The sequence below is a fragment of the Ruditapes philippinarum genome, unplaced genomic scaffold (genome assembly GCF_026571515.1).
Source record: "Ruditapes philippinarum isolate M1 unplaced genomic scaffold, ASM2657151v2 ctg548_1_1_1_1, whole genome shotgun sequence".
NCBI classification, from domain to species: domain Eukaryota; kingdom Metazoa; phylum Mollusca; class Bivalvia; order Venerida; family Veneridae; genus Ruditapes; species Ruditapes philippinarum.
Window position 1 is genome coordinate 211,262 of NW_026861361.1, and position 22,782 is coordinate 234,043.

Genomic DNA, 22,782 nt, shown 5'->3' on the forward strand with positions numbered 1-22,782 from the left:
AATGCTTTGGTCATTGAACGCCGCCTTTCCTTGTTTATCTTGTTTATCGTATTTTGTTCTAATATATTTCATTTAAATTCTATTATTTATTATATAAACCTGATTAGTTTGAACGTCGTGAATTCTAAATAATGACGTAACTTAATTAACAATGACAATTTACGTCATAGACAGAATGACGTCACAAGGCGGACGAAGTTACCAATAGCGACTACCTGTGTGAGACCTCGAAATATGTTATCAGTGTAGTCTGATATATCATATGTGAGACCTTGTAAAAACAAGTGCTCGTCAATTGCGCATGCTCATTACTCGTTGAACAGCAAAAGCGTCAAAATGGCGGATTCATTGAGAAGGCTGGTGAACATTGGAACTTTTAATGTTCTGCAGGAAAAGTTAGAAAGATGGCAGGACAATTACTATGTAAGATTCATTTAAATTACATATTTGCAATTTTATTTAATTCTTATTTTGAACGAGACACTTTATGAATATAGAAAAACTTCAAATAGAACAGTAGCTGTATCGGATTTCGGACGGTTGCTAGGGTATTTGACAAGTTTGTGCGATATTCTGACGAATGCCACGTAATTTTAGTTTATTTACTGGTACAGTTATGAATAAAAATAAATAATGTAAGCTCATTTAACAAAAATATAGTTTTAAATATCTGAAATTTAAATTCTTCATCGAAGTCTACCGCCATTTCCAATGCTAGCCTAAACATGGAATTCGTCTGCAATTTTGCTTACCTGGCTATCGAGATAGTGATACTCAGCAAATACCGATAGTTTACTACGACCATTGATCGGTTTGGAAAGTTTCCAGAAATAACTCTAACCTAACTGATTTGGTATTTAAGTCATTCACTGAAGGATTTCTTCTTAAACAACATTATTAATTTAAAGGCTTTATTTAATTTCAAATGGAGCTCAAGAGGTAGAGCCATATCTTTACTGTTACAATGTCTACTGAGTATTGTACTATATACATGTGCATTTTAAATTCAACAAATTTGTGTATCTTTTAGAAAGATAAGAATAGTTAGACTTCTTATTTTAAGTAAATTTGTTTTTAACATTTCAAAATGATTTATAAGCAGTCATTAACACCTACTAATCTAATTCATTACTTGATTTACTATGAAGGAAAAATCTTTATCTATCTGATTCTCATGAATGTTTAATAACCCTGTCACTTCTGGTCATCTACAGTATCTTGTCTTGTCATAGTTATGGATTTTTTAAGTATATATTTTTCTTACTAATGCATGATAGAAGCAGTTGTTAGAAATAAGTATATTATTAACCCCAAGAATACAAGAAACAGGGAGGGGCGTCCGTGGCCGAGTGGTTAAAGTCGTTGTGTTCAAACCACTTGCCCTTTACCGCTGTGGGTTCGAATCCCGACAGGGACTTTGGATTCTTTCATGTGAGGAAGCTATCCAGCTAGCTTACGGAACATCGGTGGTTCTACTCAGGTGCCCGTTCGTGCCTGAAATAATGCACGGAAGGGCACCTGAGGTCTTCCTCCACCAGTAAAGCTGGAACGTCACGATATGACCTATACTGTGTCGATGTGACGTAAAACCCCCCAAAAAAACAACAACAAAAAAAAACAACGAGAAACAGGGATAGACTTGAATGTTATAATAAAGAGAGATCTATTTATTAAAAAAATCAACCAGATACCTCTTTATATAAAAAAAAATTACTAGTCTATAAAAGTGCATGTATTGTTTATTGATACAAATTACCTGAAAATCATTTATTGTAAATTTAAGAGTCATTGTCAGATTGTGACCAAATTTTGATATTTTTATTATGAAGTTGTTTGTGATAATTCAACCCATGTAATCCATTTGATTGCTTTTTTCAGTAAATTTGTAAGAAATTCTTACAAAACTAAAAATAGGGTGTGTGAATGTTAATTCAATTCTATTAGAAGAATAAGTAATCATGAAACTATTTCAACAATTAGAGATCAATATATTGGTAGTCGTGATTAATAGATTACTCCAGTCTACATCATATCCTAGCTTATAAACAGTATATGAAATAACCATTTATATACTTGGAAATTTCTTTTTAAGGTGTATATCACAGGCCTTCATAAATTACTGACACTACTGTACATGTTTAATTTTTCTGTTTTTTTGTTCAATGTTCATGCCCTATTGTTTTTTTTTAATATTTAACACTGTAAAGTCAAATTACAAATTTACAATATAAATGTGTTTCAAAAGTTTGTGCCAGCCAGATTCAAGGAAATATTATTTTTAAATTAAATTTTATTCACATTGCAATTGTTATATATTGCTGATAATGCATATAACTTGTTGTGAAACATTGACTTTTATTTAAGTTTAACCATAGAAACTAACTAAGTATTGATTTAGCAAGATTCTTATCATAATTATGCTGACACATTGTTACATGTTTAATTATTAATTTTTTTATCTTGTGTATATATATGCTCTTGTCACTGAAGCATGGATTTATATCCTAATGAATATCATTATTTTGTGAATAAGTTTTAAATATTATTTGGTATATGACCGTATATCAGATATCTAGCATTGCCTCTACAAACAATCAAACAGTAACTAAACAATATTCTCATGATGGTTATAGATTTTAGTAAATGAATAAAAGATTAAGTCTTTGTGGGTTTTTTTTCAGGACATGATCAATAGTTATGGATGTCATGATTTAAAGTTATTTTATCTCAATAAAGAAACTTATACTTTATTTTGCAAACTCAGCTTGAAATCATGTACAATGCTGAGACATGTTAATTGAAGCATAAACTTAAGTGCATTGTTAAGAACAATAAAGAAAGACACTCAATTTATTATGGTACATGTATTACCACTGTAAAAGTTGTTTCTACTAAAAATGACAGTTACAAATTAAAGATACATAATGCAAATAATTTTGAAAAGAATTATCGACAGAAAAAAAGATCCTCAAAATTCTGTTAGAGATAATTTGTAAAATATTTATATAAGCATCAGATTCTAAAATGATTTTTTTAAGGACAATAATTTAAATCAGTAAGTTAGCTGCAGTAGCAGCTCTTCAACATTGTCTTAGGTACCAAAAATATATATATTCATTGTGAAGTAGACATTTTAAAGGGATATAAAGTTTATTCATTTTTTATCTGCTACATTTATGGCTATAGAATAAGTTAAGTCATGTAATATGTAGATAGGCTTACGCTGGAATGTTTGATTAAACTATTTTATTTGAAGATACGATTTATAAAGTTTGAATAGGAATATCTTTACTATGTATAACATTAACATGGCATGATATTGAATAGGTAAAAGGTGAGATAAAATAGAATGTAGCATATAACATTGAAGATTGTTGTTGAAAGTTTTTGCATTATTATATATTGATTTACACAAAAGGAAAAGTTAAATATTTTTAGGCAAAAAAAAGTTCCTTAAGAGATAAAAGCATTGAAAGCTTGTAAAACTTTTTTGAAACATTTAAAGACAGATATTTTTGGAAAGCAATTGATTAAATTCTTTTACCTCATTTTCTTTTCATTTGCTCAAAGCAACAATATCAATTCATGTAACCATAATATTATGTGTGATGTATATATACTACTACATGTAGTTAATTTAAACCAAAAATGTACAAAAGCAGCATGATTTTTTTCTGACGTATTTCATAATGATTTTTTTTTAAAATCCCCGGTATATGAAGTTAGAACTGGAAATGTTTGATCAAATGAGAACTTAAAAATATTAATCATTAGCAAATTGCTGTAATCATCACAACTTTTAAGTATTTTGGTTTTAGGAAGGCTTTCATCATTGTTTAAGGACATCTAAAAATTTGTTTTCACATTTACAGAACTTTTTACTTATAAATATCTTTCTGGTATTAATATTAAAGAAAACTTTGAATATTTAAGATATCTAGATTATTTTATTCTACAAAGTCATGAAGAGAACCGGTCATATAAAAATTCTTATTTCCGATCGATACTTATTGATTTTCCCAATCATTGATGCAAATAAATTGTTGAATGCGTTGATATTAAAATATCAGAGGGGAAAATTCATTTGACTTAATGACCCATATAGCAGTATCGTATTGGTGCTATTAAAAGTAAATAACATTCTTTTATAGTTTTTAAAGGATTGGAAGGTTATTAAATTTCTGTATAAGTTGAGCAAGTTTATCGCACAAAGTCAACAAGTGTTAACAAACATAGGAAGGCTATCTCACTGAATGGAGTACACACGTTCAAACAAACCAGATAAACGATTTAGAATCACTTCTGCACAAAATTTATTTGTCACAGTAGTTTTTATAGCCTTTTCCATTCAGAGCACACTTGTTGAATAAATGATTTAAAACTCTTGATAATTTTGTAGAACAGTAATGTCAACACAGTAAAAAGGAATTTGAAATGATTGTTTGTTGAAATTGAACGAGTATTATAAGTAATGTTTTACTGCCGTTTAAGGAAGTTTTATAATAGCCTACTGATAAATAAATTAAATCAGCAGAATTTTTCAGTTGAAAGTCAATATGAAAGATCAGGAATGAATACCATAGTCTTCGAACCAAAGCTTTTTAAAAATCAATTGAAAGATGTCGAAAGTTATGTTGGATCAGTTAGGTTACACAAAAATCTGTTAACTTGGAGATAGGATTTAGGTTCTGGCCATTAACTCATTTCTTTCATTGCTCTATCCCATAAACAAAACTAAGTCTTATAGAATTTTTCAAAAATTGTTATTTTATCTGAAAGATCACAGGTTCAAAATGAATAGGTAGTGTTTAAGTAAAGAGTTTTCTGGTACCTTTTTTTCAACTCCAGTGTCAAAACTGTAATATCATAGATCAGAAATTGTTATTTTTTTTTTAATGGATTCAAAATTTATTAAATTAAATTAAATTAATTAGTTTAGGATGAATTTCTTAAACATTACTATTATATAGGTCATTTGACTGAAAAATGCAATTCAATCATAATTGTTAATGACACACAATGATTTTACATAAAGTATACACAACATGTACAATTTAGAGGAATTATAATATATTGTACAGATTTAACAAATGAAAAACACTGACCCATGACAGTATAGTTATTGCTACAGTGTAGTTTATGTAACCCAAAGTTTTAAATATTTGTAACATGATCTGACTAATTTTAGATTTCCAATGATCAGGAACAATAAGATATGTTATGGAATTGATTGTTATGTTTCTACTTTATGACTTTAATGAATTACAAGTCACCAGCTGTATATTTAAAGTTAAAGCATAAATTCTACACAAAACTGTACTATCTCATGTTGCATACATATGTAGATATTATAATTTAGCATTTAGAATAACAGGAATTAAGCATGACAATTTTCCTTATCTGTAATACTTCAAAGTAAAAATTCACTTTAAATCCTACAAGTATAAAATATTTAATGTTAGTTGTGATTGATTTTAAGACAGTTAAATAAATACAGTCTTTGAAGTTTTCCTCATATAATTAGGCAGTATTGTTTAGAAAATTAATGCTAAAGTGAAAAATGAAACAATTCTTTCATTGTATCAGATTTAATGCATTTTATCTAACATCTACCAACACATTTAAAGTAAATCAAGTGATATGGATTTTCAACATGAACTAACATGTTCTTACGTACTCGCATCAATATTTGTACACAAATCAATGGTGGTTTGTAGTATATTTTCATTAAAAAAAAAGCCCTTGTAAAATTACTCTAGCAATGTTAAAACTTGCAACATTTATAGACATTACTTTTCTCTGACAGAGAAATTGAGAAACAATTTATAAACAAATGTTACAATATATGTATAATACTTTTACTCGAAAAATAGACCAGCCATAGCCTCATATTTTATCACTCTTATGGAGCTCATTTCATAATTCAGTGTGAAAAGACACTTGTAAGATTCTGATTCCCTGATATATTTTAGGTGTAATGTTGATCTATTGTGATATTAAGCTGTTTGAATCTACTTCAACAAGTAGCTTAACTAAAATACAGACAAAATCTTGGTATGCATGCATGTACGTACATAGGGATAAAAGTATCTTCAGTCACCTTGAAACACCGCGTTTTCTATTATAACAGTTGGTGAATTTATCGGTAGGGCTATCTTGGTAGCCAGATATAGCCTGTTAGTCCGTGGCTAGAAGAATTAGGGTATAGACTGTGAAATTTTCTATGTCGCTTAAGCTTAACTGGCCTGTGAAAAAGTAGCAGCTGCATGTATTATTTTCTGAAAATGAAATGATTGAATTTCAAATGTAACATCTTAATCATGATAACTCAACCGAGCTTGATTCAGGGAATAAAGTTGAACAATACTTGTACTACTGATTTTACTTTTAAAGATTAACATTTTTAGTCCAATAAAATACTATTCAGGCTAGTTTATATTATATCGTTTTCTTTCCTGACATTCTTTGACTGTTATAATATTATAAATAAATAAAAAGTTATATCATTTTGGAACTTTTGCTGCAATCTTTTATTTGGTGTGTATGTTTCACCAAACAATCGATTTAATTGCTTGGTTTACTTAAAAGCATAAGCTTATTATATCAGTAATGTCATTGACCTAATACTTTGAAGTTCAATATTAGTTCAATATGATTAAAGCATGGAAGAAGTGAAATTTTAAGCCTAGTAATCTTGGGTTAATAAACTCTAAAATACCAGGTAATTGATTTAGGAAAATCTATACAAGATATTGGTATTTAGGTGTGTTTAACATACATGTACTTTTTTAGACACTTTACCTTTATGAAATCAAGAGAATGTAAACTGCTGATAAAAAGTTTTCTCATACTGGCAAGAAATACTTTATCTCTTGTACTACATATTATGTTCTATAAGTATAATTTATTACTTATTATACCCCCAAAAACAAAGTTTGGGGGGGTATATAGGAGTCACCCGGTGGTCGGTCGGTCGGTTGGTTGGTCGGTCGGGCGGTCGGTCGGTCGGTCCAGACGTCCGTTGCATTTTCCATGTCCGGAGCATAACTTGAAAACTAATGGTTGGAATTTAATATAACTACATACAATGGTCAAGCACATTGAGAGGAAGTGCAGTGCACAAGAACCATAACTCTATCTTGACTAATTACAGAGTTATTGCCCTTTGTTACTTTTCCTTGTCCGGGGCATAATTTGAAAACTACTGGTTGGAATTCAAAACAACTTCATACAATTGTCAAACACAATAAGGGGAAGTGCAGTGCACAAGAACCATAACTCTATCTAAAGTAATTACAGAGTTATTGCCCTTTGTTGCTTTTCCATTGCTTTTTTTTTTTGTCCGTTGCATTTTCCTTGTCCGGAGCATAACTTGAAGACTAATGGTTGGAATTCAATATAACTACATACAATGGTCAAGCACATTGAGAGGAAGTGCAGTGCGTAAGAAACATAACTCTATCTTGACTAATTACAGAGTTATTGCCCTTTGTTACTTTTCCTTGTCCGTGGCATATTTTGAAAACTACTGGTTGGAATTCAAAACAACTTCATACAATTGTCAAACACAATAAGGGGAAGTGCAGTGCACAAAAACCATAACTCTATCTAAAGTAATTACAGAGTTATTGCCTATTGTTGCTTTTCAATTGCCTTCTTTTTTTTGTCCGGAGCATAACTTGAAGACTAATGGTTGGAATTCAATATAACTACATACAATGGTCAAGCACATTGAGAGGAAGTGCAGTGCATAAGAACCATAACTCTATCTAAAGTAATTACAGAGTTATTGCCCTTTATTACTTTTCCATTGCTTTCTTTTGTCCGGACCATAACTTGAAGACTAATTGTTGGAATTCATTATAACTTCATACAATGGTCCAGCACATTGAGAGGAAGTGCAGTGCACAAGAACCATAACTCCATTTTGACTTATTACAGAGTTACTGCCCTTTGTTTCTTTTCCTTGTCCAGAGCATGACTTTAAAACTACTGGTTGGAATTCAAAACAACTTCATACAATGGTCAAGCACAATAAGGGGAAGTGCAGTGCACAAGAACCATAACTCCATCTTGACTAATTACAGAGTTATTGCCCTTTGTTACTTTTCCATTGCTTTCTTTTGTCCGGACCATAACTTGAAGACTAATTGTTGGAATTCATTATAACTTCATACAATGGTCCAGCACATTGAGAGGAAGTGCAGTGCACAAGAACCATAACTCCATTTTGACTTATTACAGAGTTACTGCCCTTTGTTTCTTTTCCTTGTCCAGAGCATGACTTTAAAACTACTGGTTGGAATTCAAAACAACTTCATACAATGGTCAAGCACAATAAGGGGAAGTGCAGTGCACAAGAACCATAACTCCATCTTGACTAATTACAGAGTTATTGCCCTTTGTTACTTTTCCATTGCTTTCTTTTGTCCGGACCATAACTTGAAGACTTATTGTTGGAATTCATTATAACTTCATACAATGGTCAAGCACATTGAGAGGAAGTGCAGTGCATAAGAACCATAACTCCATCTTGACTTATTACAGAGTTACTGCCCTTTGTTACTTTTCCTTGTCCAGAGCATGACTTGAAAACTACTGCTTGGAATTCAAAACAACTTCATACAATGGTCAAGCACAGTAAGGGGAAGTGCAGTGCATAAGAACCATAACTCCATCTTGACTAATTACAGAGTTATTGCCCTTTGTTACTTTTCCTTGTCCAGAGCATAACTTGAAAACTACTGTTTGGAATTCAGTACAACTTCATACAGTTGTCAAGGACATTCAAAGGAAGTGCAGTGCACAAGAGCCATAACTCCATTTTGACAAAATACAGAGTTACTGCCCTTTGATACTTTTCCTTGTCCGGAGCATAACTTAAAACATACTGGTTGGAATTCAAAACAACTTCATACAATGGTCAAGCACAATAAGAGGAAGTGCAGTGCACAAGAACTATAACTCTATCTTCAGTATTTATAGAGTTATTGCCCTTTGTTCTTTTTCTTTGTCTTTCTGGACTTATTACAGAGTAATTCAATTAAACTTCATCAATGGCCAACCACATTGAAAGGAAATGCAACATACATGAACCACAATTATCTTTAATTGCCCACAACCATAACTCTATGTTTCAATTCTTTTACAAGGTATTCTGTTACTAGTAACATCCTCATTTCCGAAGCAGACTTGTGGGGGTATTAATCACATTTAGTGATAGTTCTAGTTACTTTAGAACTTATGTTCTATAAGTATAATTTATTACTTTCTATTTCTTGCAAAGATGGTAAGTAAAGAACTTGTACAACCCAGTACTTGATGGTTCATTAAATGTAAAGGGTGACATTTTCCTCTAATTTCAGTTGAACACATGTGACCAGAATGTTGCTAGAGGCTGTGAGATTATTGAGCTCAACTCTAAAGTTCAAGGACAGCTGTTTAAACTTCTCAATGTGTGTGCACAGGAAGGTACGAATTGCTTTTACAAATATATCTCCATTAGTCTACCCATTAAACTTCTTAAGAAAGTTTTGACCATATGCCATGCTTTTGGGTGCCTTTTTTTCTACCAATATTGGGTTATATTTTCATTTGAAAAACAGTATTCTTTTTGTCCAATTCTAAGATTTTCTAAGAGAGAAAAAAATACAGTGAACCACATTTTGCATATTGTAGGTGGTATGTATGGCGGAGCTAGTGTCATCAAGTCACGCCTACTGCCATTCCTTGGCTCCACCTTCTTCACATCTGGTACAACAAGTGATGTGAGTCTGGGAGTAATTGCTGAAGCCACAGCCAAGAACCGAGAGATTGATGACTTACAAGATATGTATGAAGATTCATTGAGAGATATAGAAGGTGATCTCAGAGCTAAAGAACTCGAAAACCAGGATCTTAGGGATGAGTATGTGATGTTTTTTTTACAGAAATCTTTTTCAAGATCTGTAGGAAAGAATAATTCTATTTTGTATGCTCCAGAATGGAAGAAGTTATCAATGTCAAGGTCATTTAATGCATTTTCTTTCTAGAGATCATGTCATCCTAATTTAATGCAATGAAACAGAATTATGTATAAATAAGTTATGTTTTATATGTATATCTTCTAATGATGTGGACAGGAAAATGCTTTTTGGACACTTATAAGTGCGGAAGATAATACTTTAATGTAGTAATGAACAAGTTATATATTAAAGTGTGATACTGAGCTGTCAATATTGATGTCATCAGTCTCAGTATTAAGGGCATTGAAATTTCTTTACTTTGCATTAATTAACATTTCATTTTAACATTTCCGAAATTTATTTACATACTTTTTTGTTTGCTCTGAAAATGATTTGTAAGCTGCATATTTTATCAGATTGGCCGAGACAAAGGACCAGGTTAACCGAAGTACAAGAGTAGCAAGCACAGATAAACTCTTCCTCGAAAATGAAAACCGAGAACTTCGTAGAAAGTAAGCATACCTATTAACTATCTTGAGTGTATTTTGTTTGAATGATCTGGCTTCTTTCTTCAGACTTATTGAAGCAAAAGACGATTTAAATCGTAGCCTTCGAAACTCATCTAGCAAAAATATAATAGATGAAATGGAAGTGCGAGAGCTGCGGAGAAAGTAAGAGATAAGATATTTTGCATGTCCCCTTTATTTTGATTACAGCACGGCTTGTAGTTAAAGCATCTCCAGTTTAGTTACACATTCTATTTTAGTCATTCTTTTTTATTATTGTTTCTTAAAGCTGGCAGTTGAACATCTTGATTGTAAGTAATGAAAACTTGTTGAACGACAACTTTTTATAAAAAAGTCAAAATGGAATAAGACTGATAAAATATAATATTTTTACATCAAAACATTCACTTCAGAGTTTATTTTATCTATACAATGGAGTAAGGATGTTAAAAAAGGAAAGATATAAACATACAAAAAAGGGGCTCCTTAATTATCAAGTCAACTGCCAATTTTTAACTTTTGTTGCCTAATTTATAAAAGTATAATGGCAAACAAAAGTTGAAATATGTTACATGTTTTTATATACTTTTTTTCAAATTTTTATTGATTTAAATTATATACATGTCATATTTATATTTATCTTTCTATTTATATTTGTCTTATAAATACTTAAATTGATATTTCTAGGAATCAGAATATACCTTGTTTTGTTAATAGACAATTTTAATGTCTGGAGATGTGTTACTATGATAAAATTTGTCAATCACTGTTATTACATTCACACAAGTATGGATTAAAACAATAAATTTGTTACTGTCACTCCCTTTATTTGTCACATAGAGTGAAGATTTAGAACATAAGATAATAGCTGTGTCACATAATTCAATGTTTAATGCTGCACAAAATTGAAAGAATTTTATGATAGGTAACTTATTATATGAAATATATAGATTACAAATTTAATTTGATATATACATGTATAGTAACTGATGCTTTTATAATGCACTTCTACATGTACAGTATATGCATGCAATGTATATCGTTTTATTCTATTTTTTGTACTCAATACCTTTAATCAAGCAAAACAAGAATTAAAAAAAAATATTGACTTTTATTTCATAGCAAGGTCAGAAAACATTTAAAACATTCAAGGTTATATATTGCTGTATTTTGAGGAAGTTTATATTTATTTTTTGGAAGTGTTGCTAGTGTTAGTATATAAGTTTGAAAGTAGGAGTAAAAATATCATTTCGAGGAAAATATTGTTACCCGAGGCAACAGTATTTTTACGAGGGATGATATTTTTGCTGTTACTCACAAACCTATGTGTTATTTATTTTAATTTTCCCAAACAAAGACTTCATTTAGACACTATTTCTATAGTTAGTTATTTTTGTCAAGTACATGGGAACATTCATTGGAAGTGGTTGAAATTTTATATGCTAAGGTACATAATTATGTAACAAAGAATGAACTGATAATTTTACTAATGAATCTTTTTGAAAATGAAGTTAAATGATGAAAAAATTACATGGGCTGTACTTTTTTGTTCACATTACATTAAACTATATACATGTACATGCACCTACACCAGTTTAACTTCTTAGGAAAAAACAAAATACCCACTAGCAGGACTTTGTTACGACTTTGGCAAAATGCCAAGTTATTGCTATAAAAGGTAATTATTTTTCAATCAGTGTAGTGTATGGTAATTTAAGCACCTGCCTTAATGCTTTTATTGCAGATTAGATTATTATCCGGCATGCAAAGCTAGCAATTTTACTTTGTGTAACTTGATAGCTTTATAGTTTGGACAATGTTAAAAACAACTTTTTAGCATAGGAAAATATTAAGAAACAAAGTATAATTACTTAAAAATGGCTGAATAAAATGGTCATTATGATAGTTTTTATGTTACAATATGTTGCTAATATTCAGTGACTGTTTTCCAAACCATTTTTGTTGGAATCCAAAAATAAATTAGTAATATTTTAAAAGACATATAACTATATTATATATAATATTTATTTGTTTTTAACTATGACATAATGTTTTTCTGCTTTTTTTCAAAACTTGTAAAAAGTATGATGATTGTGCGTAAATGTGAGATGCATTGCCACAGGTCCAACAATATCCATGGGCATAATCAATGTCAGTCTTTCTTCTCCCAAACCACTAGGTAGATTTTTACCAAACTTCACGGGTTGTCTTTGGTTTAGTGTTAGATACATGCCCGATCGAGACTCTTGTCATTAACATTTCAGTAATTGTTAGTTTTTACAGAACATAATTACATAGTAAAAATTTTGTTGGACCTTTGTAATTAATGTGAAATGACTTTTGTTTTACAGATGCAGAATTGGCGCAATCTTTGATTTGATTTTGCAGCTGCATATATATATTAGAATGACATGTATATATAATTATAGTGGAATTAAACGTTTGTAAATGTTACTTTATTTAGACTAGCGACAGCAGAAGATGAGCTACGTACATTGAGAGCAAAGGCAGGAATTTTATCTGACTATGATATTCAAGTACGTAGACTGAGAGAAGATATAGCTCTGCTGACAGGACGCAGAGATGCTCTCATGCGTAGCTCTACGACTTTACGAGAAGAGTTACCATCTTATAGACCATCAACTCCATCAAAGCTTAAATCTGAAGAACCCCTTCTCTCCGGGTAAGGGTGTAACACACCGGAGACCTTTGAGTAGATGTAGCCATTTTACTTTGTAGCATAATCTCTCATAACCGTAGACGCTGTGACTAAACAGAACCTGTGTGGGAAATAAAAACTTTCCTTCTTTATGTGTGTCTTTAACTGTGGTTCTGGATCTAAAAGTCCATGTTTTCCTTGTTGCAAAATAACTTTGTTCAGTAATAAGATATTTATTTTATTTTCAAAAATGTTTTGTAGTGTGAATATTATAAAGAAGTAATAACCAAAATTGTTATTTTTAAAAATAAAGTGATCTCTTAATCAAACTTGAAAATTAAAATGAAAAGTCAGGTAGCATCCTTTCTTATATTAGTGTGCCTACAACAAAAGTCATTGATTATTTTGAGACCTTGATACTGTTTGATAAAGTCTCTGCAGAAGGAATTTGACCTTTTCAGTGACCTTTTGGAACAAAGATTTATTTTGCAATATGGACAAGAGGTAGTGGACACATTTTTTTTGAGTGTGACATTTTTTTTTCTAATCGTTTTGTGTTTTTCGTTACATTGTAACTTTATGTTAAACCTAGGCTTGCTGATGCACAGGATGAATTAGTTAGACTTCGGGCAAGGTCAAACCTTGTTGACGACCTTGAACGTCAAATTCGCCAGCTGAAGAATGAACTGTATATAACAACTTCAAAACCAAGCTATCTAACGAGGTAAAAAAGAATCATTAGTTTCTGCATAGATTTAATCTTTCTTCTCTGTTCTCTTTTCATTTTTGGTTATCAAAAAGATTTTTATTTAGAAGTTTGCTTGACCACCAGTTTTTTTTTCAAACACTTGTACATTTTATCATTTTGTGAATCTTTGCTACATAGAAAAACCTCAAATATCTCATATCAGCCTGGTTGTAATTTAGAAAAAGTTTATTACTTCAATGTATTAGACACTGGTTAAAGGTTTTGGTTTCATATGTTACACTGTCATGTTGATTTTTGTGTATTTTTGTTGGCATCGTCTACTATTTGTAGGATTATGTAATACGAGTAACTAGCTTTTGTATCAAAAAATATATATTTTAAGAAATTTGAGTAAAAAACTGAATTTAAATTTAAATAATCTTGGTTGATTATTTGGGAAAGAATTGCTAAAAAAATAGTGTAAGTAAATATACCAGACCTGGTTTATTCCTTGAGAAAAAATCATCAAACTTTCCTTTTAACCTTCACCAACTATATATAGATTTGATGTCACAGCTCACTTTGTATATTTGATAATGTTGATGTACAATTTGTAATTAATAAAAATGTATGACTTTAAACAGGTAGGTTAAACCACTAATAATTTCAACATTGTTGTGTATATAGCCATTGTCTAACGAAAGCTACTAAATTACTTATTTTTGAGTGCCCAAAATAATGACATTGAGGGGCACCTGAGCAATTCCTCTGTCAATAGACCTGGAAAGTCACTATATGATCTTTTAAAACAGTATTTAAAACCCCAATAGAAATAATTTGTTTTTAAATTTTATTTAAAAACCTTGACTTTCAGCTAAGTAACTCTTTTGGTTTGAGAGTGGGTTCTATAATACATGTTGTAAATTAGATAGCTGTAATGCTTTCATAAAATAGAAATATACATGTATTATTTAAATGATCATGTTTCAATAATTCATTTTAGCAAAAATTGATAAAAAGTGTAGATTTCTTCATCTGTAGTTAAAAATTAAAATTTTAAGTTCTTTTTAAGTAAGAATCAATATATTGATTACTTATCGGAAGTAGAACAAAGATGTTATAAAATGTTAATTACCTTTCAATCATTTGAATTATTTCCATACCAGTGCAACTGATCCACCCATGTGACCTCTGCAGACCATGATTTGGTGGCAGGTCTGTACAGCCTGATCATGGTCTGCACCAATCATAATTCAGTTTGTATATAGTTTGAAATTTTCTGTAAAAAACGATGAATGCTTTGTCCATATTGTCCATTTATGATATTTAACATAGTAAGGGTTAACTTATTTATGAAAATTATTCATTACAGTGACACACTAGATTCATTGTCCAAGTATCGTTACACTCCACGCGTCAGCTCACCCCTGTCCTACGATGATCCAGTTCAGCGTGTAAGGGAGACAAATCTGATCTCACGCTGGAACGATCTATTCTCTCAGGATCGCCTGGATGCTATGGACACTCTGCGCACATACTCTGCTGACCATGAGAACAACCAGAGGATCATTTTTGAAGCTGTAAAGGTAAATACACACACATTAACTAGCGTTTCTTTATAACATATGAGCCGATCACGATAAAACCAACATAATGGGTTTGCGACCAGCATGGATCCAGACCAGCCTGTGCATCCGTGCAGTCTGATCAGGATCCATGCTGTTTGCTATCAGTTTCTCTACTTGTTATAGGGTTTGAAAGCGAACAGCACGGATCCTGATCAGACTGCGCGATTTGACAGTAGCATTAAATGGACTATGAAGATATTTATAAAAAGATGTAATTATATACATCATTTTTTGTTTCAATGTTGTAGGAGTCATTCAATGTAGCAAAGACAGCATTCCGTCAGTTTAAGATGAAGGTCCGTTCTAATCTTGCCATTACCCATACTGGTCCAGAGACTCTTGAAGAGGCTGTACAAGATTACATCAACCGTAACGTTGACCTCTATGATGCCCCAGGAATGGTCTCTGTAAGTATACTATAATTGTAACACACTTTTTGTCTTGACAAATTAAAACATTATCTCTCACTTAGAAACCTCACCTGGTTTATTTCTAAAAATATATTTAGAAAATAAATGTTAAGATTTAAGTCTGCAGGAAAGTACATCTTAAAAGACTTGTAAAAAGAGAAAAATGAAAGCAGGAGAGAGTTTATGAAGGAGAGATTTTGTCTGTGAGTGTCTTTTTTATGAATGCATGTCAATTTGTTCATTCGGTTTGATGTGAACTAATAATGTATCATTATATTATATTTGTAAATTGACATGGTATTTAAGTGATTCCAGTATAAATGTTTATTCTCTTGACATACAAAGCATTGTATATCCAGTTTATAGACATTGAGAAAAACAGGTCAGATTTTTTTGGCCTGCAGTAACTTGTATCTGAAAGATCTGATCACATGGCCATATCTTCAAAATTTACAACAAACTTCTATGATTTTAACATTACAGACATATAATGGACTGGGTACAGTTAGCCTATGGGTATGTGGATTAACGGTCACGGGTTAATGCATGCTGGTGGTTATAGATATTTCTCTTCACTGGCACTTTTCACATTGGAAAAAATTAAATCTTTTAAAAGCACCATGGTTCAATCAAGTTTTTAAATAACATTAACAATGCATGTTTGAAGGGATTAGCAATGATAATTTTACTGTATACAACAGTCACACCTTCACTGTGTAAATAGGGTTGTACATGAGTTGTTTGATCCTTACTGACTGTTCACTCATTCAATGTTGAAATAAAGTTGATACTAGATCATGATGTTGTATCAACATTGTTTCAACTATGTGTGCCTGCAGGGATATACACATCATTTGGAAGTTTGGTTTATAATGTAAAAAATGAAGACAAAACATTCTACTAGGTTCAATTTTTGGTTTATACATTCAAAATTTAGATTACAATGGCAATAACTTTGTGTTCAAAATACGTGAATATACATTTATGAAAAAAAAAAACTAAACAAAAAAAAACAACAAAAAAATTACTATTTCAATTTAAAGAATATAAAGGTATATAATGTTTTTACCTACATCAATCACTATGATCTCTAGACTGTATATAAAGATATAGATGTTATTTTGCATGCATATTAAGCACAGACAACTTAAATTATGGAAGACAGTCTATAAAATATTTAACATGATGGTTTTAGCTCTGTTCTTGCACTATTTTTACTATTTTCAAAATGTTACAGTTGCATTTATTTATTTTTTTATTGCAAAACGTTTAATACTTATACAAAAATATAAATGTATAACAACTGTGTACCTAAATAAAAGACAATAACTGGATAAAAGGAACTGAGTGTGGTTTAAGAGAAATATTTAGAATAAAAAATAGAGAAATTATATGGTAATTTTCATACATTAATTAATTTGGCATTTACTACTTGCTTCTGTCTGTCAGTGCTATATCTCTGACATTAGAGCTTTTTCTTTCATTTCTTGTATTGTCATAGTCAGCTTCTTTTTGCTTTATCTTATAATTGCTGACTTGTTTCTACATAAATTTCAGGATGTGATCCGCAAGTTGAACGTGAACCCCAGCATCTTCCTGCCACCAGATACCACCTTCGCTATTGTGCAGCCATTTATCCGTGAATGTGTGAAGACAGCCTGGCAGATGAGTGCCCTAGCTCACCCACTTGACATTGCCGTATCCTCCAGGGCCGAGCTTTATGATGATACAAAGTTAGTATCACTTATACCATCTTACTCTTTTACAGTCAAAAGATATCAAATAGTAGGGAGAATTATGTACCTTGAAAAAATTCAAACTTTTTTAGGCTGGTTAATGATTTGCTTGTTAAAGTAACATAGAAAAAAATTATTACACAAGATCATAAAGTTTTGTTTTTAATTGTGTACGTAGGTATCGCCGTAGTTATGACTCCGAGTACACAGCTCCTCTGGTAAACCACCATATCTGGCCAAGTCTGCAACAAGGAGCCTCTGTTAGAATGAAGGGAGAATGTTGCACTAGGAGAGGAGCCTCATTGGTAACATTATTATCTTGTTTTCTCTCTCTGAAGATATCTTCAAACTAAATTCCAGTAAATAATTGATGTATTTATTCTCTTGTAAATGGTTTCAACATCTTAGTATTTCTGAAATAGTGATGATAAAGTTATAAGGATATATATATATTTAGCTTAGAAACAGTTTAGGTCATGACTGAGGGCTAAAACAATGTTTTGTTCAAAACAGAGCCTATTTTTAGGTGATATAATTTTTAGAATTCTGTATCAATCAAGTCTGGTTACCACAGTGGTTGAGCATTATCTCTAATTTCTGTCATTTGAAACTTTTGTTTAAATAATTTTCAACAGAGCTGTTTTTATTGACTCTATATGACAATTTATGTCTACCTATAGTTGCTATTGGTAACAAAAAAAATTGAATCAATTCTGCACTTTAAATATTTTGTGTTGTTCTCTGGGATTTAAAGATAAGATAATATATGACAGATTTTTTTGTATGTTCGAAAATAAAAAAATATGTTCTAAAGATACTTGCATTAAATCAGTTAAAACTGTTATATAAATTTATTTAGCACAATATTACAAGAGAGCAAGTATTGGTATATACATATAAATTATTGTTATCATTTTAAGTCATGGTGTTTATTTTTCCACATTTTTCAGCCATCATGGGTTAGTCACCACTGTGTTATTTTGCATAAACTTATGAACTAAAAACCAAGTCTTACAAAAATTTCTTTCCATTTTCATGAAATGCTTTATTCTCACATTTGACATGATGACATTTTGGATCTAACTAATGCTTTTCAAATGCTTTTTACATGAGATTTATTCCTTTTAAGATTTTCTTTCTTTATAACAATAGATAGCACATTTTAAAATCACTTTGAATGTTCCATAAAATTAAAATTTTCTTTACAATTTAATAAGGAATGTTTGTTTTTGTTATTGCACACTGCCATTAACTCATTTCTTGACTTATGGTGGTTATTACACTCGTGAATAGATACATATAGTTATTTCTCCAGTGGTTTATGCATGAAAGAATGTATTTATCTATATGTAATTTTGTTTACGGAAACTACATTAAAAATGGAAGTTGTTGGCTGTGCCCCACCCAATCTCTTCTTGTATCTGTATATCAGTGATAAGATTTTTGCATGTAGTTCACAGCTCACACTTTTATGGTAAACATTACTTTCAGTTTTAGTGATACATTTTTGTTACATTTAAGTAAAAGATGATACAGACTTTCTCAAAATACTGAACTACAATTTGCTCATGCTTTTTACTTATTCAACAGAATTCCTATTAGTTCTTGACAAATGGATAAGGTAGATATGACCATAAATATACCAGTATATCTACATATAAAACCTCTGTTAATGAATAATGCTTCTTGTTCTACTAACAAATAATTCCACTGTTAAATATAATACACATCTTACTTGTGTGTATAGCAGTAAGTGATAGACTGAAGTGGATCCTATGTTAGTTTGTTTTTTTAATGCTGGGCTAAATTTCTTTGTTTTTGTATACAATCTTTAAACAAAGTTGGGCATTGTAAAAATATTTTGTTCTACTCTACAGTCAAGAAGAAGTCGTAGCCCAACCCGCTCTCGTTCAGTGAGCCCAGGCCCCCGTTCTCGTTCCCGTTCCCGATCATGTAGCCCAACACGTCGCAGCCGATCCCCTAGTCCCCGTCGTACAGGTGCGTGTTCACAGTATTTGTTGTTTGTATTACCATCACTAGGTTTGCTATTTCATAGATCTATGACAATATTTATGTTAACTTATGATAGGATTCTATCACATTTTTAGCTCGACTATTCGAAGAATATGAGAGCTATTGTAGTCGCCCCGGCGTCGGCGTCGGCGTCTGCGTTGGTTAAAGTTTTTTGTAAAGTCAAATATCTCAATTATTACTTGAGATATTCAATTGAAACTTACAATACTTATTTATAGTAACAAGGTACATCAGATTGACAAGTTGGATAACTCTGCCTACAATATTGACAGAATTATGCCCCTTTTTAACTTAGAAATTTTGGTTAAAGTTTTTTGTAAAGTCAAATATCTCAATTATTGCTTGAGATATTCAATTGAAACTTACAATACTTATTTATAGTAACAAGGTACATCAGATTGACAAGTTGGATAACTCTGCCTACAATATTGACAGAATAATGCCCCTTTGGAACTTAGAAATTTTGGTTAAAGTTTTTGTAAAGTCAAATATCTCAATTATTGCTTGAGATATTCAATTGAAACTTACAATACTTATTTATAGTAACAATGTACATCAGATTGACAAGTTGGATAACTCTGCCTACCATATTGACAGAATTATGCCCCTTTGGAACTTAGAAATTTTGGTTAAAGTTTTTTTGTAAAGTCAAATATCTCAATTATTGCTTGAGATATTCAACTGAAATTTAAAATACTTATTTATAGTAACAATGTACATCAGTTTGCAAAATTGCATAACTCTGTCTGCAATATTTGCAGAATTATTTGCCCCTTTGAAACTTAGAAATTTTGGTTAAAGGTTAACGGTCTTCAAAGATATTTACTTGAAACTTTACACATGCACTTAGGGTCATACTTGGAGGGTCATAATTGTATGTCACTGACCAAGTTCCATAACTCTATCTTGCATTAAGGCTGATTCATATCCCCTTTTCTACTTAGTCTCTTGGTTAATGTTTACATGCAAGTTTTACATATCTCAATAACTATTTAAGATATTTATTTAAAACTTCACATATGCATTTAGGGTCATAATTGTAGGTCACTGACAAAGATCCAGAATTCTATCTTGCATTTAGGCTGATTTTTCTCCCCTTTTTCAACTTAGAAATTCATGGTAAAGTTTTGCTTGTAAGCTGTTATCTCAATAAATACTGAAGGGTTTGTGCCTTTTTTGGGACAATTTTATGCATTCATAATAATAAAGCAGTGATTTACTTGATAAAACATCTTAATAACAAGCCTTTGTACCTTTTCTGTCAAATTTATGTATTCATAGGTAATTAGTATTATTATACTCAATAAAAAACCCTTGTGACATTACCTTCCGAATAGTCAAGTCAACTCTGTATAATTAGACTCTCTCTAAGGCCTATAACATGAATTTAAAAAAAAAAATTAGCCCTTTTGTGAACTTAAAAAACTTAACAATATCAAGGCTCTTTTACTATCAAGCACTTAGAATAGTCGAGCATGCTGTCCTACAGACAGCTCTTGTTGCTTTCATAGATATTAAATGGATAGATAATGATACATATTTTAAGTTAACTTAAAAGTTATATTGCTCCAAAATGTTATGGTGTCTGGGTGTCTAAATGGTTATGGTCATGTCTGTACATCTTTTGGTCATTGGTTCTACTCTCCAGGAATATGTGTAGAGTGGCATTTAATGTTTAATTCCTCCAGTAAAGAAGCCATATCACCTTTACATTGTAAATAAATTGAAACATATATAAAAACTTAGAATATTGTCAATTGAAGTAAATGATTTGGCATTTAACAATTGAGGAACAATATGTATATAAACTTCTATGAAATTGCAAACCTTCTGTTTGTTTAACATACTCCAGCCTATCTAATTTGCATAATTGTTTGTATTTATGTTGACATTGCCAAGTACCATTGTTATTATCTTATAGACACACTGTTTATACTGCAGATAATTTCAGTGATAAATGGTTAGTTTTTTTCGGACACTTCACAACCTCAAAAGCATCATTTAAATACAATAAAAATAAATCAATGAATATTTATGTTTTCTTACACTTCTAAGTTCTAATATTATATATACATGAATATCACTTATTTGCATTGTAAACAGTGTGTATATTCTCTGTATCAGTTTAAAATAAAAATTCATTGGTAAAGGAACATTGTGATGAAATTATTTTCATTATAATCATTCTATCAGCAACATAGTTGACATGATTACATTAAACATTTTATTGTTCATTCTTAAAAACAGACACATCTGTTAATATCCTATTTTCTTTAATCGTCATTTTGCTAACATTTATTATCATAATTATACTTGTTATCATTTTCAGGGATTCCGGCCTTCTAGAATATAAAGACAAATGATTTAGAACAGTACAGCAGCAAATAATGAACTTTTAGTGACAATTTATATTTGTTGGAAACAATGAATCAGGAAATAAACGTGTTGTGTAGCAATTGAGCAAGAGTTTTTTTTTTCTTTTTGTTAATGTGTTATATATTAGGTATTTTAGTAAATTTCTAAACAAAAGCGTTTTTTAAATTTTAGAAACTTTTTAGCTTGTCTTTTCCTTTTTCAATAGAAAACAGTGTTGTTCAAATTTTTTTCCAGTTTGCAATAGGACAGTTTGATTGGAAACATTTATAACAAGAAAAGCTTTTGTTTTGAAATGAAAAGTATAGAATTTTTTTTATATATATTTATGTATGTTTTTGTCATGAGTATAAATATTGAGATGGAGTTTGAAGAGTTGTTTTTACATTATAATGTTATTGTATTTATATTTATTCACTAGTTTTTGAGATCACCAGAATACAGTTTGCCAGAAATTTTCATGTGCTTGTAGGAAATTTAAATATATATATTTTTTTGTCAGGGTTGTATAATGTAAGATATTTCATAAAATTAATAGTACCTGTTTTTTTTATTGGTAACTTGAAATGTTTGAAGTAAAGGGTTCATCTTGAATGATGTACATTTGTATTTGACAATATCAGGTCAGAGTTTACTTATTTCACACAATATTGGAAATGTGCAGAAATATTGTTATCACTACTAAATAACATCATAGAAAGAATATGGCCTAGGGTTGTCCTGGCAGTTGAAGTGCTGTTTTAATTCATTTTTTATTTAATTATTAAGTCAATACACATATAATCACAATTTTCTTACTAACAA

The 22,782-nt window shown here is 30.7% G+C and overlaps 1 protein-coding gene across 6 annotated transcripts; it reads left to right on the top strand.

The window, feature by feature from the left end:
• Positions 1-188: 188 nt before the first annotated feature.
• Positions 189-22,065, top strand: LOC132715377 (mitochondria-eating protein-like). Of its 6 annotated transcripts, XM_060698373.1 has the most exons (13): positions 191-423; positions 9,366-9,471; positions 9,679-9,907; positions 10,361-10,456; positions 12,915-13,133; positions 13,702-13,833; positions 15,170-15,383; positions 15,674-15,832; positions 16,319-16,351; positions 17,393-17,568; positions 17,750-17,876; positions 19,449-19,569; positions 21,935-22,065. In XM_060698373.1, the coding sequence occupies exons 1-13, from the start codon at positions 337-339 to the stop codon at positions 21,949-21,951; spliced, it is 1,716 nt and encodes a 571-aa protein (XP_060554356.1). In that variant the 5' UTR covers positions 191-336; the 3' UTR covers positions 21,952-22,065. The 6 variants fall into 6 exon arrangements, with proteins under 6 accessions (XP_060554358.1, XP_060554356.1, XP_060554359.1 ...); XM_060698375.1 differs by lacking the exon at positions 19,449-19,569 and having other exon boundaries at positions 189-423; XM_060698376.1 differs by lacking the exon at positions 13,702-13,833.
• Positions 22,066-22,782: the final 717 nt, after the last annotated feature.

What these genes read in the sequence shown, in the direction of transcription:
- LOC132715377 (XM_060698373.1), top strand. Translation starts at nt 337, where the DNA reads ATGGCGGATTCATTGAGAAGGCTGGTGAACATTGGAACTTTTAATGTT. An exon ending in GATGGCAGGACAATTACTAT is followed by an intron (nt 424 to 9,365) that starts GTAAGATTCATT and finishes CTCTAATTTCAG; the next exon opens with TTGAACACATGTGACCAGAA. An exon ending in AACCGAGAACTTCGTAGAAA is followed by an intron (nt 10,457 to 12,914) that starts GTAAGCATACCT and finishes TACTTTATTTAG; the next exon opens with ACTAGCGACAGCAGAAGATG.